At 42.7% G+C, this 26,088-nt stretch overlaps 1 protein-coding gene across 1 annotated transcript in view; it reads right to left on the bottom strand.

Moving 5' to 3' along the window:
• LOC139374906 (F-box only protein 41-like) overlaps positions 1-26,088 on the bottom strand; it is a 65,308-nt gene that overhangs the window by 24,341 nt on the left and 14,879 nt on the right. The window contains exon 3 of the mRNA XM_071116125.1: positions 6,766-6,982. Within this exon, the coding sequence (XP_070972226.1) occupies positions 6,766-6,982 (217 nt within the window). The remainder of the gene's footprint in view (positions 1-6,765; positions 6,983-26,088) is intronic.

Raw genomic sequence — 26,088 nt, 5'->3', positions numbered from 1 at the left:
ACAAACAAAACCCCACAAATTCTGACAAACGCCAAGCATTGATTATGCAAGAATGGGCTGCCATCAGTCAGGATATGGCCCAGAAGTTAACTGACAGCATGCAACACTGCAAGTATTGACTCTTTGCATCAACTTCATGTAATTGTCAATAAAAGCCTTTGACACTTATGAAATGCTTGTCATTATACTTCCGTATTCCATAGTAACATGTGACAGAAATATATGAAGACACTGAATCAGCAAACTTTGTGAAAATGTATATTTGTGTCATTCTCAAAACTTTTGGCCACGACTGTCCAGACGTCAAACCCATGTTCTGTTCTTCTGAAATACATGTTCTTTACATCATAATGTTCCTTTAGACCTGCCTAAAATAAATCAGGGATTTATTGTGATGGTGTACAGTTGAAGTCAGGAAGTTTACACACACTTAGGTTGGTTTCATTAAAACTCGTTTTTAAACCACTCCACAAATTTCTTGTTAACAAACTATAGTTTTGGCAAGTTGGTTAGGACATCTACTTCGTGCATGACACAAGTAATTTTTCCAACAATTGTTTACAGACAGATTATTTCACTTATAATTCACTGTATCACAATTCCAGTGGGTCAGAAGGTTACATACACTATGTTGACTGTGCCTTTAAACAGCTTGGAAAATTCCAGAAAATTATGTCATGGCTTTAGAAGCTTCGGATAGGCTAATTGACATAATTTCAGTCAATAGGAGGTACCTGTGGATGTATTTCAAGGCCTACCTTCAAACTACCCTCTTTGCTTGACATCATGGGAAAATCAAAATAAATCAGCCAAGACCTCAGATAAAAAAATGGTAGACCTCCACAAGCCTGGTTCATCCTATCGACATAACCTGAAAGGCCACTCAGCAAGGAAGAAGCCACTGCTCCAAAACCGCCATAAAAAAGCCAGACTACGGTTTGCAACTGCACATGGGTAAAATATCATACTTTTTGGAGAAATGTCCTCTGGTCTGATGAAACGAAAATAGAAAATGACATTGTGACGGAGGAAAATTGTGGATATATTGAAGCAACATCTCAAGACATCAGTCAGGAAGTTAAAGGTTGGTCGCAAATGGTTCTTCCAAATGGACAATGACCCCAAGCATACTTCCAAAGTTGTGGCAAAATGGCTTAAGGACAACAAAGTCAAGGTTTTGGAGTGGCCATCACAAAGTCCTGACCTCAAACCTATAGAATATTTGTGGGCAGAACTGAAAAAGTGTGTGCGAGCAAGGAGGCCTACAAACCTGACTCAGTTACACCAGCTCTGTGTGAAGGAATGGGCCAAAATTCACCCAACTATTGTAGGAATCTTGTGGAAGGCCACCCGAAACGCTTGACCCAAGTTAAACAATTTAAAGGCAATGCTACCAAATACTAATTGAGTGTAGGTAAACTTCTGACCCACTGGGAATGTGATGAAAGAAATAAAAGCTGAAATAAATAATTCTCTACTATTATTCTGACATTTCACATTCTTAAAATAAAGTGGTGATCCTAACTGACCTAAGACGGGGAATTTTTACTCGGGTGAAATGTCAGGAATTGTGAAAAACTGAGTTCAAATGTATTTGGCTAAGGTGTATGTCAACTTCCGACTTCCACTGTATATTCAAATGATTTATTCGCCTTTTTTTCAATGTAGATGTTACAAAGGCACGCGCCAGCGGCTTGTGTTTATGTTAATTAACGGTAAATTACACTGAGCCCGTCGTACCTTTACATGACAATAACCGTCTGGCAAAGGAAACCCCTGAACACTATTGAGATCCACCCCCAATGGGGTATCAACAAGGGCTGCACCAGGAAAAGGGAACTTGACAATCAATAAATCATAGTGGTATGTCCATGTCATGTCCATCATGATCAAATAGTTCTAATTTATATTTTTACTCACTCATCCACTGCCACCCCCCTCTGAGGACACATCTTTTTTGGTTTTTACAGCTTTATATATATATATATATATTTTACAGCTATATGTATATATATATATATATATATATATATATATATATATATATATATATATATATATATATATATATATATATATATATATTTGACATATACATGGTACTTTTATATACCGCAATCACATAAGAATGACACATTACCGAACAAAACTCTTTAATCCCACCCCCTCAGCAACTCTTAGCCCAATCACCATAGACCACCCTCGTTTGGTTTCCATCATGTTTGGTTTCCAAATGTTACCGTCAGGTTCCACACGGCAGCAGAATCCCCCCTCGTTCATCATCTCCGTCAACGTTGGGCTGTCCACCATTTTGAAAATGCCACCGTGGATGTCAACTTCACACAACGATACAATACCACAGAGACCAATTAGTTAGCCAAACGAACGACTAAAATGAGTGGGAGTGGATCAGAGTTGACTTTCAGAAAGGGCTTTACTCGGTGAAATGTCGAATTCACCATTTCAATAACAACAGGAAAAACAGTCATTCTGCTATCATGAAAGGTATTGACGAATGAAGAAAAAAAGAGAAAAGGTGGGAGTCCAGTCTATCGCTTCAACACACATACTCACTTCTCACACTCACACACACCCACACACTGGAGGAAACTACAAAGCTCCTGTATGCGAGTGATGTCTGAGGTTCAGGGATAATTAACTGTGATTGGCTGAGGCTCTAAAAACATGGCAGCTAGTTGGCAGACATTAAGGAAGTGTAATCACAGCTGTCTGAAAGAGAGCGACTACGTCCCAAAAGGGCACCCTATTCTCTATATATTCCACTACTTTTGACCACCCTGGTCAGACAGAGTGTGGAAAGGGAGGGAGGGTTGGCAATCCCCCTCTTTTACACAAGGAGCCAAAGGTATTCAGGAGGCTTTGGGCGTGGGCCTGCCACATTTCCCTTTATCTTCCTTCCCTCTGTTTTTTTCCATGTCTCTTCCTATCCCTTCATCTACTGTATAGGAACTCACACCGTCTCCCGTCTCTCTACTGGACTGTACCTCTATCCCGCTCTTCTCCTCTCGCCCAATACCTTAATCTACAGTACCACTCCCTTTTTCTCACTACCCTCTGTAGATTCCTTCTCGCCAACTCTCTCGCTCTTCTCCTCCCTTCAAGCAAATTCCCTACAGGGGCTTCCCATATATCTCAGATGTACTGAGGTGTGTGTCACACACACACACACACACACACACACACACACACACACACACACACACACACACACACACACACACACACACACACACACACACACACACACACACACACACACACACACACACACACACACACACACACACACACACACACACACACACACACACACACACACACACACACACACACACACACACACAGAGAGAGAGAGAGAGAAAAAACCCTGTCTGGGTCCAGCACCAGTGGAAACAGACAAGGGAGGAAGCAGGCAAACACCCATCCATCTCACTCACTACCCAAACAGAATCAGAGGGAGGGAGGGAGGGAGGGAGGGAGGGAGGGAGGGAGGGAGGGAGGGAGGGAGGGAGGGAGGGAGCAATGGTAGAGAGAGGGGCATCGTGGATGGCCAATGTGCCGGTGCGCCAGAATGCAGTATTTTCTGTTGTCCATAGCATGCCAAATGTCCTTAATATAATAATATCCTAGCCAAGGACACAAGAACACTGAAAAAAACAAATCATAAGCACAAGAAGACAAACAAGATGACTACTGTGGATACAAATCAAGCCTCAAAAGCATCATAACAACACCACTGCACCTCACTGACTGTCTAACAGCCTCTTAACACAGGTTAAGCACAAACCCTGTAAAATGTTGACAATTTAGCCACTTAATAGAGCACTAAGGAGACTAGGGAGTGCATCCCAAATGGCGCCCTATTCCCTATATAGAGCACTAGTTTTGACCAGATACATCTGATCTGATCAAAAGTAGTGTGCGACGTAGAGAATAGGGTGCCAGTTGGGACACAAGCCTAGCTAGGCTACATCAGGCTGGGTAATGAATGAGCTTGATGGGATGCAGGTTGTGTATGGTCAATGGTGGGGAATCTGGGCGGCACGGGAAACACACATTCACTTAACTTCGTCAACTGTGGGAGAGGTCAGAGATGGGAGAGATAACAGGGAGGGAGAGTAGAATATGTGGTGTCTAAGATGAATCAGAGACCAACTACTGCACTGTCACCTGACCTGGACGACTAGAACAAGTAGAGCCACTGGTGTCTCCATGGAAACGATGGATGGAAGGAAAATGGATAGAAACTGGCCCCTTCTTTCTTACTAACAAGACTTGGATAAATGGCACTTTAGAATTGGAAATGGCAGGGGAGAGCTTAGTATCACAATGTCCACCTTCTTTTGGTCTATAATATGGGAACATGTTATCATTACCTCTACTGTAAGTTTTCTGCATGGAATCAATACCAATACAATATTTTAGGTTTCAGATCATATCTAATGGCATGAGGAAATTCTAAAACGTCCCCACAGAATTTCCTCATGCCTCAAGGGTAACCCTGATATCAAGTTACGATGGCAACACCCATCCGTAGCACGCGCTCCAGCAGGTGTATCTCACTGATCATCCCTAAAGCCAACACCTCATTTGGCCGCCTTTCGTTCCAGTTCTCTGCTGCCTGTGACTGGAACGAATTGCAAAAATCGCTGAAGTTGGAGACTTTTATCTCCCTCACCAACTTCAAACATCTGCTATCTGAGCAGCTAACCGATCGCTGCAGCTGTACATAGTCTATTGGTAAATAGCCCACCCATTTTCACCTACCTCATCCCCATACTGTTTTTATTTATTTATTTTTCTGCTCTTTTGCACACCAATATCTCTACCTGTACATAACCATCTGATCATTTATCACTCCAGTGTTAATCTGCATAATTGTAATTATTCGCCTACCTTCTCATGCCTTTTGCACACAATGTATATAGACTCCCCTTTTTTCTACTGTGTTATTGACTTGTTAATTGTTTACTCCATGTGTAACTCTGTGTTGTCTGTTCACACTGCTATGCCTTATCTTGGCCAGGTCGCAGTTGCAAATGAGAACTTGTTCTCAACTAGCCTACCTGGTTAAATAAAGGTGAAATAAAATAAAAAAAATAAAAAAATAAAAAGTGAGTCAGACACTACTGATTCCTGTAATCAAAATACCTGATCATTTGCTAAAACCTATTTAGCATTTAAATTAAAGCTGAGTGCATCTCTATCCCAAAAAACTGTAATGACTAACACCTTTTAGAGTAATAGTAATGTAGTAATGACTAACACCAATTATAGTAATAGTAATGTAGTAATGACCAACAACTATTATAGTAATAGTAATGTAGTAATGACCAACACCTATTATAGTAATAGTAATGTAGTAATGACTAACACCTAGTATAGTGATAGTAATATAGTAATGACTAACACCTATTATAGTGATAGTAATATAGTAATGACTAACACCTATTATAGTAATAGTAATGTAGTAATGACTAACACCTATTATAGTGATAGTAATGACTAACACCTATTATAGTGATAGTAATATAGTAATGACTAACACCTATTATAGTTATAGTAATGTAGTAATGACTAACACCCATTATAGTGATAGTAATATAGTAATGACTAACACCTATTATAGTAATAGTAATGTAGTAATGACTAACACCTATTACAGTTATAGTAATGACTAACACCTATTATAGTGATAGTAATATAGTAATGACTAACACCTAGACAACCAATTATACCTCTGAGGTAAATGAAGAAATAGAGTGGTGACATGACCAGATGCCACACACACACACACACACACACACACACACACACACACACACACACACACACACACACACACACACACACACACCACACACACACACACACACACACACACACCTCTTCTCCTTCGCTGTCCAATTCCGCTCTTCACAGTCCAGCGCTCTGCCCTTCTGTTTAATAAATATTTAACAGACTCACTATCGTCCCAGATCAAATTAAAAGCAAAATTGTGGTGAGTCGACACGTCAACACGCCCGCCTTGCCTGTTTCTAATAGCCCAAGTGATAAGATGCTGCCCATTCCCAATATAGTGCACTACTTTTGACAAGGACCCATAGAGCTCTGGTCAAAAGTAGTGCACTATGTAGGGAATAAGTTTCCATTTGGGTCTCAGACAGACATCCACATGGTAGGTTAGATTATCAAACTGCCTGTTTTCATGTCGCTCCAAAATCATGTATTTATTTTCGTCACGGATCATTTAAAAGATACCAATACCACCCCAAAAAAATGACCCCATTTATTTGACCTGGAAGTAACATATGCAGTTGTAGAACCAATTATATAAGTGACTTATGTTATGTTGACTAATTATGCAATACCTATATTTAAAGGAATGTACAACTACAACTATTCTATTCAGTAAACACACACACACACACACACGCAGTATATGCTTAAAACCATTAGATTCCCACACACAAATCTGACCTCAGATCAGTATCCAGGGCAACTTTTTCTCCACTCCAGATCACCAGACACAGATCTAGGATCAGCTTACTTTCCCCAATGCTTAACCATTAGGCTGCCCTCACACAAATCTGACTTTTGTTTGTCTACTATACGGTCAACATCTCAACTCCAGATCACTTGGCATTTGTTGCCCTTTTGGAGCCTGGCAGGCTACAGATCTAGAGTCAGCTTACCTTAACCATTTGTGTAATCAAAAGCAAAACTGTTCTTAGATCAGCTCACCTGGCGTCCATTGTTGGAGCCCTTGTTGGAGCCGGGCAGGCTGCAGCGTCCCATGCTGCCGTTGGGCGTGGTCCCGCAGCTGCTGATGATCTGCAGCTGTTTCTCGGCGCGGTCAGCACGGTCCAGGAGCTCCTCGATGAACTGCTGCAGGCGCACCTTGGCGTTGGCCTCCCGCGCCGCCGTCTCCTGGAGGAACTGGTCTATCTGGGTTACCTCCCTGGTGAATCAGGAGGAGAGGAGACAGATGGTTACTGGTGTGCATAAGCACACATAGGTTACATCCCAAAAAGCACCGTATTTCCTATACACACACACACACACACACACACACACACACTGAACAAACAAAGTGTTGGTCGTGTAAAGTTGGTCCCCTGTTTCATGAGCTGAAATAAAAGATCCCAGAATGTTCCATATGCACAAAAATGTGTTCACATCTCACATCCCTGTTATTGCTCCTTTGCCAAGATAATCCATCCACTTGAAAGGTGTGGCATGTCAAGAATTTGTATTTTATTTTACCTTTATTTAACGAGGCAAGTCAGTTAAGAACAAATTCTTAATTTCAATGACGGCCTAGGAATGACGGCCTAGGAACAGTGGGTTAACTGCCTTGTTCAGGGGCAGAATGACAGAAGAAGCTGATTAATTAATCAGCAGGATCATTACACAGGTGCACCTTGTGCTGGGCACAGTTAAAGGCCTCTAAAATGGTCAGTTGTGTCACACAACACAATGCCACAAGTTTTGAGGGAGCGTGCAATTGGCATGCGGACGGCAGGAATGTCCACCAGAGCTGTTGCCAGAGAATTTAACGTTCATTTCTCTAGAGAACTTGGCAGTACGTCCAACCGGCCTCACAACTGCAGACCACGTGTAATCACGCCAGCCCAAGACCTCCAAATCTGGCTTCTTCACCTGCGGGATCGTCTGAGACCAGCCATCCGGACAGCTGATGAAACTGAGGAGTATTTCTGTCTGTAATAAAGCCCTTTTGTGGGGAAAAAAAAAACTATTCTGATTGGCTGGGCCTGGCTCCCCAGTGGGTGCACCCCTGCCCAGTCATGTGAAATCCATAGATTAGGCCCGAATTTATTTATTTAAATTGACTGATTTCCTTATATGAACTGTCACTGTTCAGTCCAGTACACTAAATCTGACCAGAGACATATGGGCTCAGCAGTCATGGACTGGACTATCTGGGTCATCTCCCTGGTAGAGAGAAGCGAGAAGAGACGTAGAATGGTTTGGGGAGTGCATACACACACACACACACACACACACACACACACACACAGGGCAGTTGAGCTAAAAGTCATGACATTTAGATCGATACCTGCACACTGATGACTGGTGCTGCAGTTTATAGGGCAACAATAAGCAATATTAATTGCAATAATAATATCAATATGAACTGTTGCAGCATTCGTCAGTGTACAGGCATTTAAGTGACAATGCCAGAGAAGCCGGTATTTGGAGGATATATTGGTACGAAGTCGATGGCAGGCAAACCATGCCAATACAGTGCCTTGCGAAAGTATTCGGCCGCTTTGAACTTTGCGACCTTTTGCCACATATCAGGCTTCAAACATAAAGATATAAAACTGTATTTTTTTGTGAAGAATCAACAACAAGTGGGACACAATCATGAAGTGGAACGACATTTATTGGATATTTCAAACTTTTTTAACAAATCAAAAACTGAAAAATTGGGCGTGCAAAATTATTCAGCCCCCGTAAGTTAATACTTTGTAGCGCCACCTTTTGCTGCGATTACAGCTGTAAGTCGCTTGGGGTATGTCTCTATCAGTTTTGCACATCGAGAGACTGACATTTTTTCCCATTCCTCCTTGCAAAACAGCTCGAGCTCAGTGAGGTTGGATGGAGAGCATTTGTGAACAGCAGTTTTCAGTTCTTTCGACAGATTCTCGATTGGATTCAGGTCTGGACTTTGACTTGGCCATTCTAACACCTGGATATGTTTATTTTTGAACCATTCCATTGTAGATTTTGCTTTATGTTTTGGATCATTGTCTTGTTGGAAGACAAATCTCCGTCCCAGTCTCAGGTCTTTTGCAGACACCATCAGGTTTTCTTCCAGAATGGTCCTGTATTTGGCTCCATCCATCTTCCCATCAATTTTAACCATCTTCCCTGTCTCTGCTGAAGAAAAGCAGGCCCAAACCATGATGCTGCCACCACCATGTTTGACAGTGGGGATGGTGTGTTCAGCTGTGTTGCTTTTACGCCAAACATAACGTTTTGCATTGTTGCCAAAAAGTTCAATTTTGGTTTCATCTGACCAGAGCATCTTCTTCCACATGTTTGGTGTGTCTCCCAGGTGGCTTGTGGTAAACTTTAAACAACACTTTTTATGGATATCTTTAAGAAATGGCTTTCTTCTTGCCACTCTTCCATAAAGGCCAGATTTGTGCAATATACGACTGATTGTTGTCCTATGGACAGAGTCTCCCACCTCAGCTGTAGATCTCTGCAGTTCATCCAGAGTGATCATGGGCCTCTTGGCTGCATCTCTGATCAGTCTTCTCCTTGTATGAGCTGAAAGTTTAGAGGGACGGCCAGGTCTTGGTAGATTTGCAGTGGTCTGATACTCCTTCCTTTTCAATATTATCGCTTGCACAGTGCTCCTTGGGATGTTTAAAGCTTGGGAAATATTTTTGTATCCAAATCCGGCTTTAAACTTCTTCACAACAGTATCTCGGACCTGCCAGGTGTGTTCCTTGTTCTTCATGATGCTCTCTGCGCTTTTAACGGACCTCTGAGACCATCACAGTGCAGGTGCATTTATACGGAGACTTGATTACACACAGGTGGATTGTATTTATCATCATTAGTCATTTAGGTCAACATTGGATCATTCAGAGATCCTCACTGAACTTCTGGAGAGAGTTTGCTGCACTGAAAGTAAAGGGGCTGAATTATTTTGCACGCCCAATTTTTCAGTTTTTGATTTGTTAAAAAAGTTTGAAATATCCAATAAATGTCGTTCCACTTCATGATTGTGTCCCACTTGTTGTTGATTCTTCACAAAAAAATACAGTTTTATATCTTTATGTTTGAAGCCTGAAATGTGGCAAAAGGTCGCAAAGTTCAAGGGGGCCGAATACTTTCGCAAGGCACTGTATATCCTCCAAACGCCGGCTTCGAAGTTGTCATCACTTTTATACAACTGGTTACCAACATATTTAAATAACGATTTATATATTTTTAATTCAAAAACATTTTTTATTCATACTATTTCATCCTTCCACGAGATATAGTCCCGACACAAATCTATGGTTGCTACCCAAGCCGGCTGGTCGTTCATTGGATCGGTTAGGTTGCCAAAGACGCGACCCAGTCATGAAGTCTTTTATTCTATATCCAAGTCGTTCGTTCTAATGTTCTGTTGCCATGCTGCCTGGTAACGTTCATATCCCTTGGTTGCTCGCTAGCCAACTACGGCTGACAAAGTCATGCCCAAATAGTGCAGACAGAATAACAGCAAAGTAGCTGCATTTGCATTTGTTCAGGCTGTTTTGTAGTGACATTTATTTGTAGTGACATTTACAACGAGCTAATGAGGAGCGATTTCGCCCGGCATAGAAAATGTGCTCTCTCGTCAGGACAATGTTCAGAGGTGCAAGCCAACGACACAGCTAGCACAATCACTTCAAACTGGAAACACAGCAAACTAGCTGCATTTCGTTTAGTTTGGCCCGGTTTTCTATTGACATTTCTTTGTATGTATCCACAAATATTATGCTTATTCATGATTTCCACTGGCTGAGAAAAGAGGTCTCATCCTGACACGTTAATCCTCAAATGGGACAGTGGAGATCAAATTTCAATATTGAAAAAGGTCAGAGACAGACAGACAGTTTTATAGAAATGGTTACTGTTGAAAACCAAATTGTAGTCTAAAAGAAAGGGGACAGGATGTCTAGATTATTATTATTTTTTACAGTGGAGATCAAGTTTAAAATTGCATGGTTGGGTTGATGAGAGTATATTGCATCATAGCCTTAGCCGGTGGTTACTTGTGGAATAGACAACAACTGGAATGCGCTGTTAACTAATCAGCAACCAGGATTAGACCCACCTGTTGCATAATTCATTCATTTATAAGCTTCAGGTTAGTGGATGAGAGTACACGACGTTTGAAACTAACTGGGCGACCTAACTCCCTGGGAACATATGGGAAGAATGGGTGGTTTGGGGCATACAAAAAACACACATACAAACCACAAAACACACACCCCTTCTAACGGGAGGACAGAAACCAGATGTTTAGGTGCACGCATATCAGACCTGGGTCAAACACGAAACTGTAAAATACTGCACATGATTTACAATGGACCCAATGGAACATTCAGTACAGAGGAGCAGGACATGAACATTTGTGCCATCTCTAAGAAAGACAGACAGACAGACAGACAGACAGAGGCGAATGTCACGGAATCTCCTGCTGAGGTGCCACAGACATTGATATCACCCCCCCCCCCCCCCCGACCAACACTGTAATTTCAACAAGGGTGACCTATCGGTAGAATAATTTACTCCCACAATAGTGTTATATGGACACTGTTGGTTACAAGTATAGGATCATATCAAGTACTATACCTGAGACCTTCTGGGCACATCGTTGTACTCAACACACACACCTGCTAGGGGGTAATGTTGACCCCCAAAGTACTGTATATAGCAGATGCATATATACAGATGAGTGATATACTGTATCTGCAGGCACAAGGAATCCATCTCTTCAAAACACACACACATTCCTACACAAACACACAGGAGCAGACTGATTAATGCTATCCCAGTTTTATACATACATAACGTTTTATTTCCACACAGATACTGTATCACAGCTGAATCTTTTTCATCTCTCTCTCTCTCTCTCTCTCTCTCTCTCTCTCTCTCTCTCTCTCTCTCTCTCTCTCTCTCTCTCTCTCTCTCTCTCTCTCTCTCTCTCTCTCTCTCTCTCTCTCTCTCTCTCTCTCTCTCTCTCTCTCTCTCTCTCTCTCTCTCTCTCTCTCTCTCTCTCTCTCTCTCTCTCTCTCTCTCTCTCTCTCTCTCTCTCTCTCTCTCTCTCTCTCTCTCTCTCTCTGTCGATCTGCATTTTGCAAGACTTCACTGGGGCTGGGAGTGAAACAAGCCATTTTTCCTTCCCTCATCTCTGTGGATCTGAGTGTGCGTGCATATACCAACGTCTCTGTCCTTTTAAACCCCAGCAGCCGCTCCTGTCCAAACAATCTCCTCGGAAAATCCAAACAAGGCACACACACACACACACACACGCACAAGGTCCTACGACCGCTGGCTTGCTGTTTGTTTTTGCCGTGAGCAAAGTAACTCCTGACTGAAGGTTAACGTAGCACGCTCGAGTTAAGGCTGCATCCCAAATGGCACTTTATTCCCGTTATAGAGCACTACTTCTGACCAGGGCCCATAGGGCTGAATAGGTTGCCATGTTCTATGAAAACGGAAGAGGCTAGGCTTGAGAGATGTTTGGCATCCGGTGAAATTAAGTGTCTGTCTTGGGGGGCAAAGACATTCCAAAATGAGATTCTTCAGATTGGGATTAGAAGGAGTGTTTGAGCGACATGAAAGATGTGGTTATCAAATGGTTGTGTAAATGAATAGACTGAGTCGCGATGACTCCACACACACGCAGTCACACACACACACACACACACACACACACTCGAGTGGGTTTGCGCAGTAGTTTGAGGTTTCACAATAACATCATAATGATATGGGGTTAGAGCTCATCTCAGGGTAGTCGTATATTTTAATACACTTCCGACCCTCTTTTGAGACACTATTTCTACTCATCTCATTCATGCTGAGTAGGATAGAAAAGCTAATGAATGAATCTTCAACTAGCCCAGAGAGGATTTAATTTTCCCTGTTGCTAAAATGGCTCCAGTCACATTATCCAGCTTCTCTCTCCCTCTCTCCTTTTCACTCTTCTCTCTCCCTCTCTTCATCTCTCTCCCTCTCTCCTTTTCACTCTTCCTCTCCCTCTCTTCATCTCTCTCCCTCTCTCCTTTTCACTCTTCCTCTCCCTCTGAAATCGACAGGCACGAATACAAATCTCACACCTGCCTATTTGTATACCTATGGTTTGTGTAGGAGTGTGCATTTATGTTGTGTGTTCCGCCAACAGCGTTCTAATGATTCATCTTCGCTCCCATCCTCCTTCCAGTGTGTGTGTTCACACTGTCTGTTTCTGTTTTCAGTGTCACAACTAGAGATCGGGAGGCAGGCATGCCACCACAGTCACCGCTACATTGTCCCTTACCTCCAGGCAGTGGGAGGACGGGTCAATAAGGGCACACACACACACACACACACACACGGATTTCAGCAGCCACCCTCAAAACATCAAAGAGAGGTCAATATCAATACATAACCGATACAGGAGTCTGGAAGTGGCTGGAGCAGATTTTCCTCTATATTATGGCATGTGACGGGCCAAGGAAAGGAAAAGAGAAAGTGCACAAAGAAGTTTTTTAATTTGTCTGGGAGCGAGACGTCGATATCCGTGATGGGGCAGGTTTTCATTTTGCAATCCGTGATTGTCTGTAGACCCTGCCCAATACGTCTCGTGTTTGAGCCGTTGAATTGCGACTCTACTTTGTGTCTCTACACTTGCCTTGCGGAGGGAATAGCTACACTGAATCCTCTCTTAGAAAGCGCTGTAGGATTGTGGGTCGCCTTCAAATCCAAGAGGATTGTGGGCTACCTTGTCAGCCTTGAATAAGAGATGAGGGAAGGGTATGTGTTAAATAAAATGTGAGTGGCAAATTGAATGTGCAAAGGAAAAGTGTCCCAAATGCCACGCCATTCCATATATAGTGTACTACTTTTGCACTACGTAGGGAATAGGGTGACATTTTGTCACAGAGACAGACTGGTAGTAGAGTTGGATAATACTGTTAAAGAATAATTGGTATTCATGATACATTTATCCAAAGATGATAGGCGTTACAATATATTAAAAGTAAAAAATAAATGGATCTGCCTTTTTGATGACCTTTTTCTATGCACTTCATCTATTCAAATAAAGCTTTCTTTATACACTAGGCTGTGATGGAGAAAAAAAAATGTAAAAATGACTGTCATTTGAATGAAAATAAAAATCTCCTTTGCTTGGGGGCGGGGGGGGGGGTAAAAGATACCGGTGTTGAATGGTTGCAGTGAATACTTATTTGCAGTGGTCCGGTAGGTTGGAGGGGCTTTGGAGGGGCACGTGCACACACACCACACAGCCTAGAGCAGACCCACCTGATAGAGTAGAGGGAAGGAGAGGAGAGTGACCACAGACTGGATTAGAGTTTGGGGTTCCGAGGACTGAGTTTGGGGTTCCGAGGCTTGAGTGTGTGTGCTCAGGCAACCCTGCCTCTGCAGCTGACCCACCAGATAGGTTTCCAAAGAGCAGCAGAGCATTCATCCCCGACAGATCCACCATCCAGGACGATGTACACGTGTGTACCAAAAGGTCTCAGGTGACCCGGCGTATCAGCGTGATTCATTTCACTGTATTTCACATTGCTGACGGCTCCTGGTTACGCACGAGCTACGCCAATGCAGAAAAAGCACTAGTGAAGTCTTAAAGGGGGTAGCCATGTAAGGGACGAAATGCGTTTGAAAAATGGAACACTGAAGGATATGACACGGTAGAGTAAAGCTGGATGAGGTCGAGGTTTTGCCAAAGCATTGTTTTTGACAGTGATGAAGATAAAGGATAGAAAGCGGGACGATGGTGTAACTCTTCTGCCCAGCTCACTGCTATATGCATCTCAGTCCACGCTTGACCAAACTGACAAGGCTCAAATAAGACCTTGGGCTAGAAAGATAGACACTCCAATCCTCTGGGAGTGTCGGGCGAAGGGATAAAAGTGAAAAGCCTCTCTTCTCCCTCTGGCTGCTCACTCTGCATAGCTGAAACAGAGTTTGAATCAGAGAGAGGGGAAATCGGGTGGGTTTAAAGAGACAAACAGACATGCATACACACCAAAACGCAAACATTCAGAAAGAGAACAAGACAGAGAGACATACCAAAAGACACACACCAAGAGATCGAAAGAGCCGAAGGGAAGAAGCAAGAGAGGAGACAGACAGACCGACACACAGAGAGCCAGAGGAGGTGACAGATGGACAGACAGACACCGAGATGTGTTGGTTTCCTGTTGACAAACTTAATTAAAAAACACCTCTCTCTCTCTCTAGGCGTGTGTGTTATTGGGAAACAGGCTCAGCCTATATCCGACTGGCACAGACCTAGACAAGACATTGGGGGTGAAGTAGTGTCAGTGTGTGACACGGTGCTGTGGAACAGCTGGTCAGGCCACCCTGTTTACAGGTTGGTAGGATGGAACTACAAAAGGGTAGCGCTTCCGTGAATGCATGCTTTCTGTTCCTCACCGGTCCTCTCCTCTTCCATATGCTTTACCCTTTAAAAAAAATCTCTATCTCTCAGTCTCTCTCACTCCAACATACACCCCCACACTTACCTCCCACCCTCAGTTGCACCATACAGTATATACACACACCATATAATATACTTCCATAAGGAACACAGTGTCTCAGATGGCAAGTCCTCTGGTGATAACCTCTCTGGTTATCCACACTACAGGTCAGATTAAAGGGCATGTTAGAGACATTGGTATGGAGTGGGACAGAAAGTGTATTTAATTGCATCTCTACAGTGTTTACACCCCAAATGATACCATGATTCCCTTCATAATGCATTACTTTTGACCAGGGCCCACAGTCGTGCACCACGAATGGAATGATGGCGCCATAGACTACCACAGAAAATCTAGCGGTAAAACAGGGAAATGGTTCCAAATCGTTTTTCCCACCCTACATTTTTTCCCATAGGGGATTTTTAGAAACACTTCAAACAAGGGCTGTGTTTCGTGTAGGTTTACCCTGACGTGACTTTTTCATAACCACGTAAATCTCTCTCGGACAAGGTGACTTATATTTGGCTCAATTTACTATCAGATTTGAAAATGCTCATTAGCATAAAAGTAAACATCATGGAAGACTACAAATCCCTGCAAGCTCCTGCACGTCATCTCTAGCACCTTTAGACCGCTAGGTTTTATGGGTACTATGACACATCCACTGTGCGGCTCGATTTAGGATGCAGACACAATGAATAGTATCCATCTGTCTCACCATGCAAAGATGAAAGGGCGCTGTGTGTCTGATACAATGCTATCGGATGCTAGTTTCATGGTCAATATATAAAAGGATAGATGTTGGGGTAATTGTACTCTGGACAACATTCTGGAGGCATTGATGTGAAAAGTGCTGAGTTACCTCAAGAGGATGTGGCGTTGATAAGGGCTACGCACTTGCCTATCAGTTGATTTCACTTATAATTCACTGTATCACAATTCCAGTGGGTCAGAAGTTTACATGTGCCGTTAAAGAGCTTGGACAATTCCAGAAAATGATGTCATGGCTTTAGAAGCTTCTGATAGGCTAATTGACATCATTTGAGTCAATTGGAGGTGTACCTGTGAGTGTATTTTAAGGCCTACCTTCAAACTCAGTGCCTCTTTGGGAAAATCAAAATAAATCAGCCAAGACCACAGAAAAAAAAATGTAGACCTCCACAAGTCTGGTTCATGCTGGGAGCAATTTCTAAATACCTGAAGGTACCACGTTCATCTGTACAAACAATTGTACACAAGTATAAACACCATGGGACCATGCAGCCGTCATACCGCTCAGGAAGGACAAGCATTTTGTCTCCTAGAGATGAACAAACTTTGGTGCGAAAAGTGCAAATCAACCCCAGAACAACAGCAAAGGACCTTGTGAACATGCTGGAGGAAACAGGTACAAAAGTATCTATATCCACAGTAAAACGGATCCGATGTCGACATAACCTGAAAGGCCGCTCAGCAAGGAGCAAACCACTGCTCCAAAACGGCCATAAAAAAGCCAGACTACGGTTTGCAACTGCACATGGGGACAAACATCGTACTTTTTTGGAGAAATGTCCTCTGGTCTGATGAAACAAAAATAGAACTGTTTGGCCATAATGACCATCGTTATGTTTGGAGGAAAAAGGGGGAGGCTTGCAAGCCGAAGAACACCATCCCAACCGTAAAGCACGAGGGTGGCAGCATCATGATGTGGGGATGATTTGCTGCAGGAGGGACTGGTGTACTTCACAAAATAGATGGCATCATGAGGCAGGACAATTATGTGGATATATTGAAGCAACATCTCAAGACATCCGTCAGGAAGTTAAAGCTTGGTCGCAAATGGGTCTTCCAAATGGACAATGACCCCAAGCATACTTTCAAAGTTGTGGCAAAATGGCTCAAGGACAACAAAATCAAGGTATTAGAGTGGCCATCACAAAGCCCTGACCGCAATTATATAGAAGATTTGTGGGCAGAACTGAAAAACCGTGTGCGAGCAAGGAGACCAGCTCTGTCAGGAGGAATGGGTAAAAACTTATTGTGGGAAGCTTGTGGAAGGCTACCTGAAATGTTTGACCCGTTAAACTATTTAAAGGCAATGCTACCAAATACTAATTGTGTGTATGTAAACTTCTGACCCACTGGGAATGTGAAGAAAGAAAGAAAATCTGAAATTAATAATTCTCTCTACTATTATTCTGACACGGAACCAAAGCGGGCTGCGCGCGTGCGCCATAGTGCGCTATCGTGCATAAATTAATTGTGCCCCCCCACACCAAACGCGATCACGACACGCAGGTTAAAATATCAAAACAAACTCTGAACCAATGACATTAATTTGGGGACATGTCGAAAAGCATTAAACATGTATGGCAATTTAGCCAGCTAGCTTGCACTTGCTAGCTAACTTTAATTTCGTCAACATTCATTTTGCGACGCTCGCGCACGCGACGTGTCCTGTCTGGTCAGCATGTGAGAGAACGATTGAATAACATGAGAAGAATATGAATGTGAAGTACGTAGTGCAATACAGTTGGTGGAGCATGGCGCTTGCAACGCCAAGATTGTGGGTTCGATTCCCACGGGTGACCAGTAGAAAAAGTACAAAAATGTATGCACTCACTACTGTCAGTCACTCTTTATAAGACCGTCTGCTAAATGACTGCAATGTAAATGTATTTAGGGAATAGGGTGCCATTTGGGATGCATCCTGAGTATCTATAAATAAATGGAAGACTTGCATTCTTCACATGTACAATAACATACTGAGTGCACAAAACATTAGGAGCACCTGCTCTTTCCATGACAGACTGACCAGGTGAAAGCTATGATCCCTTATTGATGTCACCTGTTAAATCCATTTCAATCAGTGTAGATAAAGGGGAGGAGACAGGTTAAAGAATGATTTTTTAAGCCTGAGGACAGTTGAGACATGGATTGTATGTGTGTGCCATTCAGAAGGTGAATAAGCAAAACTAAATATTTAAGTGCCTTTGAACAGGGTTATGTTAGTAGGTGCCAGGGCGCACTGGTTTAAATGTGTCAAGAACTACAACGCTAGTTGGTTTTTCACGCTCAACAGTTTCCCCGTGTGTATCAAGAATGGTCCACCACCCAAAGGACACCCAGCCAACTTGACACAACTGTGGGAAGCATTAAAGTCAACATGGGCCAGCATCCCTGTGGAACGCTTTCGACACCTTGAAGAGTCCATGCCCAGACAAATTGAGACTGTTCGGAGGGCAAAAGGGGGAGCAACTCAATATTCCTAAATGTTTTGTACACTCAGTGTTATCTATTGAACTAATATGTGTTTAGCATTGCAGGGACCAAGATGAAAATTATATGTATCTGAAAGGATGGGAGTATGTCACATGCTAATGTAAAGGACATCACGATGCTTCCTTAGCAAGTACCACTTCCTCCCGATTGGGCTCACACTGAGGCTCAAGCCCAGGACATCTGCCCTGCTTGCGCACGTGACCGCCCTCCTTAAGTGTATTAGCTTTTGGGCACTAAACGAAAAGCTACCTATTCAGCGGTGCAAGAGGCAACACTTAAGGCAGAGGAGTACGTGTCAAACATCCCCATGTGCTACTAACAGGATGATTTCAGACAGGGTACAAATTCCTAATTAGTAATCATAGGATGTAAACGTTTTGGTAATCAATGAGGTGAGCAGAGGACCAGGAACTAATGAGATTAGACTTTGCTCATAAATCTGCTGCTAAATCCACTCAGTTTAAGTGGATGGGCGTCCAGTAGCGTTCAAGCCAGGCATCCTCACTGAATGCTAATGCTAATCATTCCCCTTGTTGACCTACAGAAGGCAATTAGCTAATATGCTAATGCTACAATTCAGGCTAACGATGCTAGCCTGAACAGCAGCGCATTCTATTGGGAAATGCTAATCATTATGCTAACACACAATCGAGTGGGAGGCAACAGGATATTCCAGGGAGCGTATTTCAACTGTGCTTTCAAAAGGAGATCATGTTATCCTTTGGCGTTGTGACATGAAAAGAGTGTCATGCTGACTGAAGAATAATGATGTGTCCTGAGGAAGAGGGGAAGCAGGGAGGACCAAAAAGGACAAAGGGATAAAAGCAGATAGAAATGTAAAAGTCGCCAAACAACAATGATTTAAACTGTGGTTATTTGTGGATAGGGGAAAACTGAACTCGGCAAAAAAAGAAACGTCCCTTTTTCAGGACCCTGGCTTTCAAAGATAATTCATAAAAATCCAAATAACTTCACAGATCTTCATTGTAAAGGGTTTAAACACTGTTTCCAGTACTTGTTCAATGAACCCTAAACAATTAATGAACATGCACCTGTGGAACGGTCATTATGACACTAACAGCTTACAGACGGTAGGCAATTAAGGTCACAGTTATGAAAACGTAGGACACTAAAGAGGCCTTTCTACCGACTCTGAAAAACACCAAAAGAAAGATGCCCAGGGTCCCTGCTCATCCGTGTGAACATGCCTAAGGCATGCTGCAAGGAGGCATGAGGACTGCAAATGTGGCCAGGGAAATAAATTGCAATGTCCGTACTGTGAGAAGCCTAAGACAGCGCTACAGGGAGACAGGATGGACAGCAGATCAACCTTGCAGTGGCAGACCACGTGTAACAACACCTGCACAGGATTGGTACATCCGAACATCACACCTGTGGGACTGGTACAACTGCCCGAGTTACACCAGGAATGCACAATCCCTCCATCAATGCTCAGACTGTCCGCAATAGGCTGAGAGAGGCTGGAGTGAGGGCTTGTAGGCCTGTTGTAAGGAAGGTCCTTACCAGACATCACCGGCAACAACGTTGCCTATGGGCACAAACCCACCGTCGGTCGACCAGACGGGACTGGCAAAAAAGTGTTCTTCACTGAAGAGTCACGGTTTTGTCTCACCAGGGTTGATGGTCGGAATCGCGCTTATCGTCAAAGGAATGAGCGTTACACCGAGGCCTGTACTCTGGAGAGGGATCGATTTGGAGGTGGAGGGTTCATCATGGTCTGGGGCGGTGTGTCACAGCATCATCAGACTGAGCTTGTTGACATTCTAGGCAATATCAACGCTGTGCGTTACAGGTAAGACATCCTCCTCCCTCATGTGGTACCCTTCCTGCAGGCTCATCCTGACATGACCCTCCAACATGACAATGCCACCAGCCATACTGCTCGTTCTGTGCGTGATTTCCTGCAAGACAGGAATGTCAGTGTTCTGCCATGGCCAGCGAAGAGCCCAGATCTCAAGCCCATTGAGCATGTCTGGGACCTGTTGGATCGGAGGGTGAGGGCTAGGGCCATTCCCCCCCAGAAATGTGTGGGAACTTGCAGGTGCCTTGGTGGAAGAGTGGGGTAACATCTCACAACAATAACTTGCAAATCTGGTGCAGTCCATGAGGAGGAGATGCACTGCAGTACTTAATAATTTTGCACGCCCAATTTTTCAGTTTTTGATTTGTTAAAAAAGTTTGAAATATCCAATAAATGTTGTTCCACTTCATGATTGTGTCCCACTTGTTGTTGATTCTTCACAAAAAAATACAGTTTTATATCTTTATGTTTGAAGCCTGAAATGTGGCAAAAGGTCGCAAAGTTCAAGGGGGCCGAATACTTTCGCAAGGCACTGTATTGCACTACTTTTGACCAGACCCCTAAGGACCAAAAATAGTGCCCTTAATAGGGTGCCATTTATGGACGCAGCCATGATCTTCTAAAGTGATCCTGTTTATATGTTAATTATCACTGGTCAGTCCGTCATAATCACCGGTTATTAATTCAATATTATACAGCATTAATATTCATGGGGTGAAATAATTCATTAAAAGGCATGCATGACGGACAGATAGAAAATACCTTTTATAAATAGTGGCTTTGTGTCGCTCAGACAAGTGACAAGCGCCTATTATGGATTCTATTCTAAGTAGATGTGTTTTATTTTTTTTACACACACACACACACACACACACGTATGCATGGAACAAACGCTTGCATGCACACACATTTTACACACACACACACACACGTTTGTACACCTGATCTATTGAATGATACTGAACTGTGAGAGAGAACATGTTGTACAGAGGGAGGGAGGGAGGGAGGAGGGGGAGAGAGAGACAAAGAAAGAGAAGCAGCAGCCTGTCGAGGACGAGGTGAGAAGAGAGCAATAGAAGAAAGGAGAGGCAGTGAAAGAGAGAGTGAGCGACAGATGGAGAATACAGACAAGCCGGAGAATATAGAGTGTGCACGAGGAAGGACAACAACAACAAAAAGTCAGTATGCCTTGATCATGTTGATGAAGCTCATCGACCCATTTACAAAGCCTTCTCTCCATGAGGTTCTTGCATTCCAAGAAACCCTAATCCGGGTGCTCTACTATTGGTGCTCCCAAAACGTTAAGAACAAAACACACCGTGCCGACAAAATGGTTAAAAGCAACGGTTAGCTGTCCAATCGCCTCTGAGTAGAAATATCTGCCATCATGTTCTATTCATTTCCCGTCGATAGAACATGTAGAATCGTCACTGTACGTCGTCACCCAGCAGGTTATCGCCAACACACAGTGGCCACCAGCTGCTTTTAGCAGCCAGTCTTTGTGGTGTGTTTTGTTCGTATAAAATGTAGTCCTACGGTCAATAGTTGGGCCGGGACAATACCAGTATCACGGCAAGGAAACAAAATAAGAATCGGAGTTAACTTCTTTAGGAAAACAGCCCTAATGTTGGAAACAAACATTATGTTGCCATTCAAATTCAAATGAGTCAAATGTTTTTGTTTATTTTCCAATCTATAGCACACAGTATTTTATATACAGCAGGTTTTAAAAGGACTAAAGAGTTTTGTCTGCTTCGTGTTTTCATTTTTGCCATGGAATCTTTTTTTGCTATATTGGTATCGGCACAGCCCTAGTCAATAGAATGACTCATCTCATTTGACAGATTATTGTCAATGCAATGACAAAATCAAGACTCTCCTTTCAACAGATTCATTATATTCTCGAATTTAAGAAAAAACAGCCTCTCTCTGTCTCCCAGCCTCTCTCTGCCTCCCAGCATCTCCAGCTTCAAGGACCTGCAAATCAAACCCTCCATCGTCATTATCGACCCTCTACCTTCCTGGTTTCTCCATATCTATGCTCAGGGCTGTAACATGCAGTCATTTCTCATAAGAAACTTCATATTGTTTATGTCAGTGCCTTCAGTTGAGGTTTAAATTATTTATATTTAAAAGGATTCTGTTAAAAGGGCAATCTAGGACTGGAACATCAATTTTGCGACTTTTTAACCTTTGAAGTTGAAAGGTGCATAAGTTGAGACAGAGCCACTGATCGAAACCAGTACATTTGTTATTGTTTTCTTGATGAAACAGAAGCATTGTGGTATAGCAAAAATCGCAGTACATTCTTTGCTGTTCTATCGTGCGTGCAATGATGTATTGTCATTCACATAGCATAGGCTACATTTACAGACAACTTTAATACCTCCCTTTTCTCCATGCCATTAAGGAAAGCTTTCACATCTCCCGGCAGTTTCGTATTAACCTTGGTTGAGTGTGTGTGTGTGTGTGTGTGTGTGTGTGTGTGTGTGTGTGAACCCACCGCTCTAAGACTCTGGTTCCTCCCTACCCTGACAGTCAGTAACGCTTTGCATTCTGGGAATGCTGCCTCGCTTGGCATAGAACAAGCCTGTTTTCACGGTAGCAGCAGCATCACATCGGTGAGACATATTGTAAGTCGCCCCTCCTCCCTTCCGCCCTCCCTCTCCATGTGTGTGTCTTGAGGGAATGAGCATGAAATACCTTAGATGAAATACTGTACTGAAATTGCACCGCATTGAGAGTGGCTTTTGATGTTCTCACTAGGGGCTTGGTCATTCCACTCAGTCCACCCTAGCTGGGTGTGGGGCACAAATCAAACCTGGGGAGTTACTGAGGCCTACTGCAGCGAATGTGGGTAGGGAAAGGTAAGGTAAGAAACAGGTACAGTAGTGCTCACCATGTATGTATGTATGTATGTATGTATGTATGTATGCAGCGGCAGGTAGCCTAGTGTTTAGAGCGTTGGACTTGTAACCGAAAGGTTACAAGATCGAATCCCCGAGCTGACAAGGTAAAAATCTGTCGTTCTGCCCCTGAACAAGGCACTTAACCCACTATGCTGTCATTGAAAATAAGAATTTGTTCTTAACTGACTTGCCTCGTTAAATAAAGGTCAAATTAAAAAAATATATATATAATGTATGTATGAAGTAGCGGTCAGTGCTGTTTAAGATGAAGACGATTGCTATTTTTTTTCAATAACATTATTTATATTACAGCATATTGGATGACTGTCATTCATATTCCGTTCACCCAGTAAAATGTAACAGTGATAGGTTTAGGCTACTTAAATTGATAATCAAATGTTCCCAACCAAGCCTATGAATGAAGGTTTACAACGTAGGTACAAATTTAGCGAGAGATAAATTTGAGGATTACATTTTGTGCAAGTCTTTGCGTGTGGAAGTGCAAGTCTTCACTTGTGGACTTGCACAACGCATCAGCTGTATATGACCAGGCAAAAAAACAACAACATGCAAAACCATATCATAAACGCTACAAACAGCCTGCATCGTTGCCACCATATTAGCTAAAGTAACATCATAGTCAACATAGCTAACGCGTTAGTAAATCCGCTACAATCATGGAGTAAGTGTACAGTAGGTAAGCAGTTTAGCACTGACACAAAAGCTGACCTTGACTTGGAAGAGTTCCACTGTTGTATTAGATAGTCATAGCGAGCTAGCTAAAATAGCATCCCTCTGTTTGAGCAGGGTGTTTGAGTAAGCTAAACTAGCTAGCCACATTTTACTAGCTAAGTAAGGGGGGAAAAAAGACACTCTCTCCCTCTCTAGCTCTCCCTTGCTTCTCCTTTATTGTGGAAGACATTAATTTGTTCAAAACTGACTCTGAGTCAACTACTCAACACATTTTATGCACTGCAGTGCTAGCTAGCTGAGCTTATGCTTTCAGTACTAGATTCATTCTCTGATCCTTTGACTGGGTGGACAACATGTCAGTTCATGCTGAAAGTTGTCATAATAACTGTGCAAGTCTATCGAAGATGGTGAGAACCATGAGCCTGATTAAAACAAGTGTTTTAATCAATTATTTGGTGACGTGATTATATTTAGTAGTTTTATCATGAGTAATTTTTTTTTTTTTCAAATGAAATTCACAGAGGATGATCCTCCCCTTCCTCTTATGAGGAGCCTCCACTGGTAGGTAGGTAGGTAGGTAGGTAGGTAGGTAGGTAGGTATCTATGAAGTCAGAAGTTTACATACATTTATGTTGGAGTCATTAAAACTAGTTTTTCAACCACTCCACAAATGTCTTGTTAACAAACTATAGTTTTGAACAGTCGGTTAGGACATCGACTTTGTGCATGACATAAGTAATTTTTCCAACAATTGTTTACAGACAGATAATTTCCCTTAAATCACAATTCCAGTGGGTCAGAAGTTTACATACACTAAGTTGACTGTGCCTTTAAAGAGCTTGGAAAATTCCAGAAAATTATGTCATGGCTTTAGAAGCTTCTGATAGGCTAACTGATATAATTTGAGTCAATAAGAAGTTTACCTGTGGATGTATTTAAAGGCCCACCTTCAAACTCAGTGCTTCTTTGTTTGACATCATGGGGAAATCAAAAGAAATCAGCCAAGACCTCAGAAAAAAAATTGTAGACCTCCACAAGTCTGGTTCATCCTTGGGAAAAATGTCCAAATGCCTGAAGGTACCACGTTCATCTGTACAAACAATTGTACGCAAGTATAAACACTATGGAACCACGCAGCCGTCATACTGCTCAGGAAGGAGACACATTCTACCTCCTAGAGATTAACGTACTTTGGTGCGAAAAGTGCAAATCAATCCCAGAACAACAGCAAAGGACCTTGTGAAGATGCTGGAGGAAACAGGTACAAAAGTATCTATATCCACAGTAAAACGAGTTACCCGAAAGGCCGCTGAGAAAGAAAGAAGCCACTGCTCCAAAACCGCCATAAAAAAGCCAGACTACGGTTTGCAACTGCACATGGGGACAAAGATCGTACTTTTTGGAGAAATGTCCTATGGTCTGATGAAACAAAAATAGAATTGTTTGGCCATAATGACCATCGTTATGTTTGGGAGGAAAAAGGGGGAAGCTTGCAAGCCGAAGAACACCATCCCAACCTTGAAGCACGGGGTTGGCAGCATCATGATGTGAGGGTGCTTTGCTGAAGAAGGGACTGGTGTATTTCACAAGATAGATGGCATCATGAGGAACGAAAATGATGGGGATATATTGAAGCAACAACTCAAGACATCAGTCAGGAAGTTAAAGCTTGGTCGCAAATGGGTCTTCCAAATGGACAATGACCACAAGCATACTTCCAAAGTTGTGACAAAATGGCTTAAGGACAACAAGGTCAAGGTATTGGAGTAGCCATCACAAAGTCCCGACCTCAATCCTATAGAAAATGTCTGGGCAGAACTAAAAAAGCGTGTGCGAGCAAGGAAGCCTACAAACCTGACTCAAACCTGACCAGCTCTGTCAGGAAGAATGGGCCAAAATTCACCCAACTTATTGTGGGAAGCTTGTGGAAAGCTACCCGAAACATTTGACCCAAGTTCAACAATTTAAAGGCAATGCTACCAAATACTAATTGAGTGCATGTAAACTTCTGACCCACAGGGAATGTGATGAAAGAAAAAGCTGAAATAAATCATTCTGACATTTCACATTCTTAAAATAAAGTGGTGATCCTAACTGACCTAAAAATAGGGACTTTTTACTAGGATTAAATGTCAGGAATTGTCAGGAAATAAATGTC

This window comes from Oncorhynchus clarkii, chromosome 19, assembly GCF_045791955.1.
Source record: "Oncorhynchus clarkii lewisi isolate Uvic-CL-2024 chromosome 19, UVic_Ocla_1.0, whole genome shotgun sequence".
NCBI lineage: Eukaryota > Metazoa > Chordata > Actinopteri > Salmoniformes > Salmonidae > Oncorhynchus > Oncorhynchus clarkii.
This window is presented reverse-complemented; position numbering and strand designations above follow the sequence as displayed.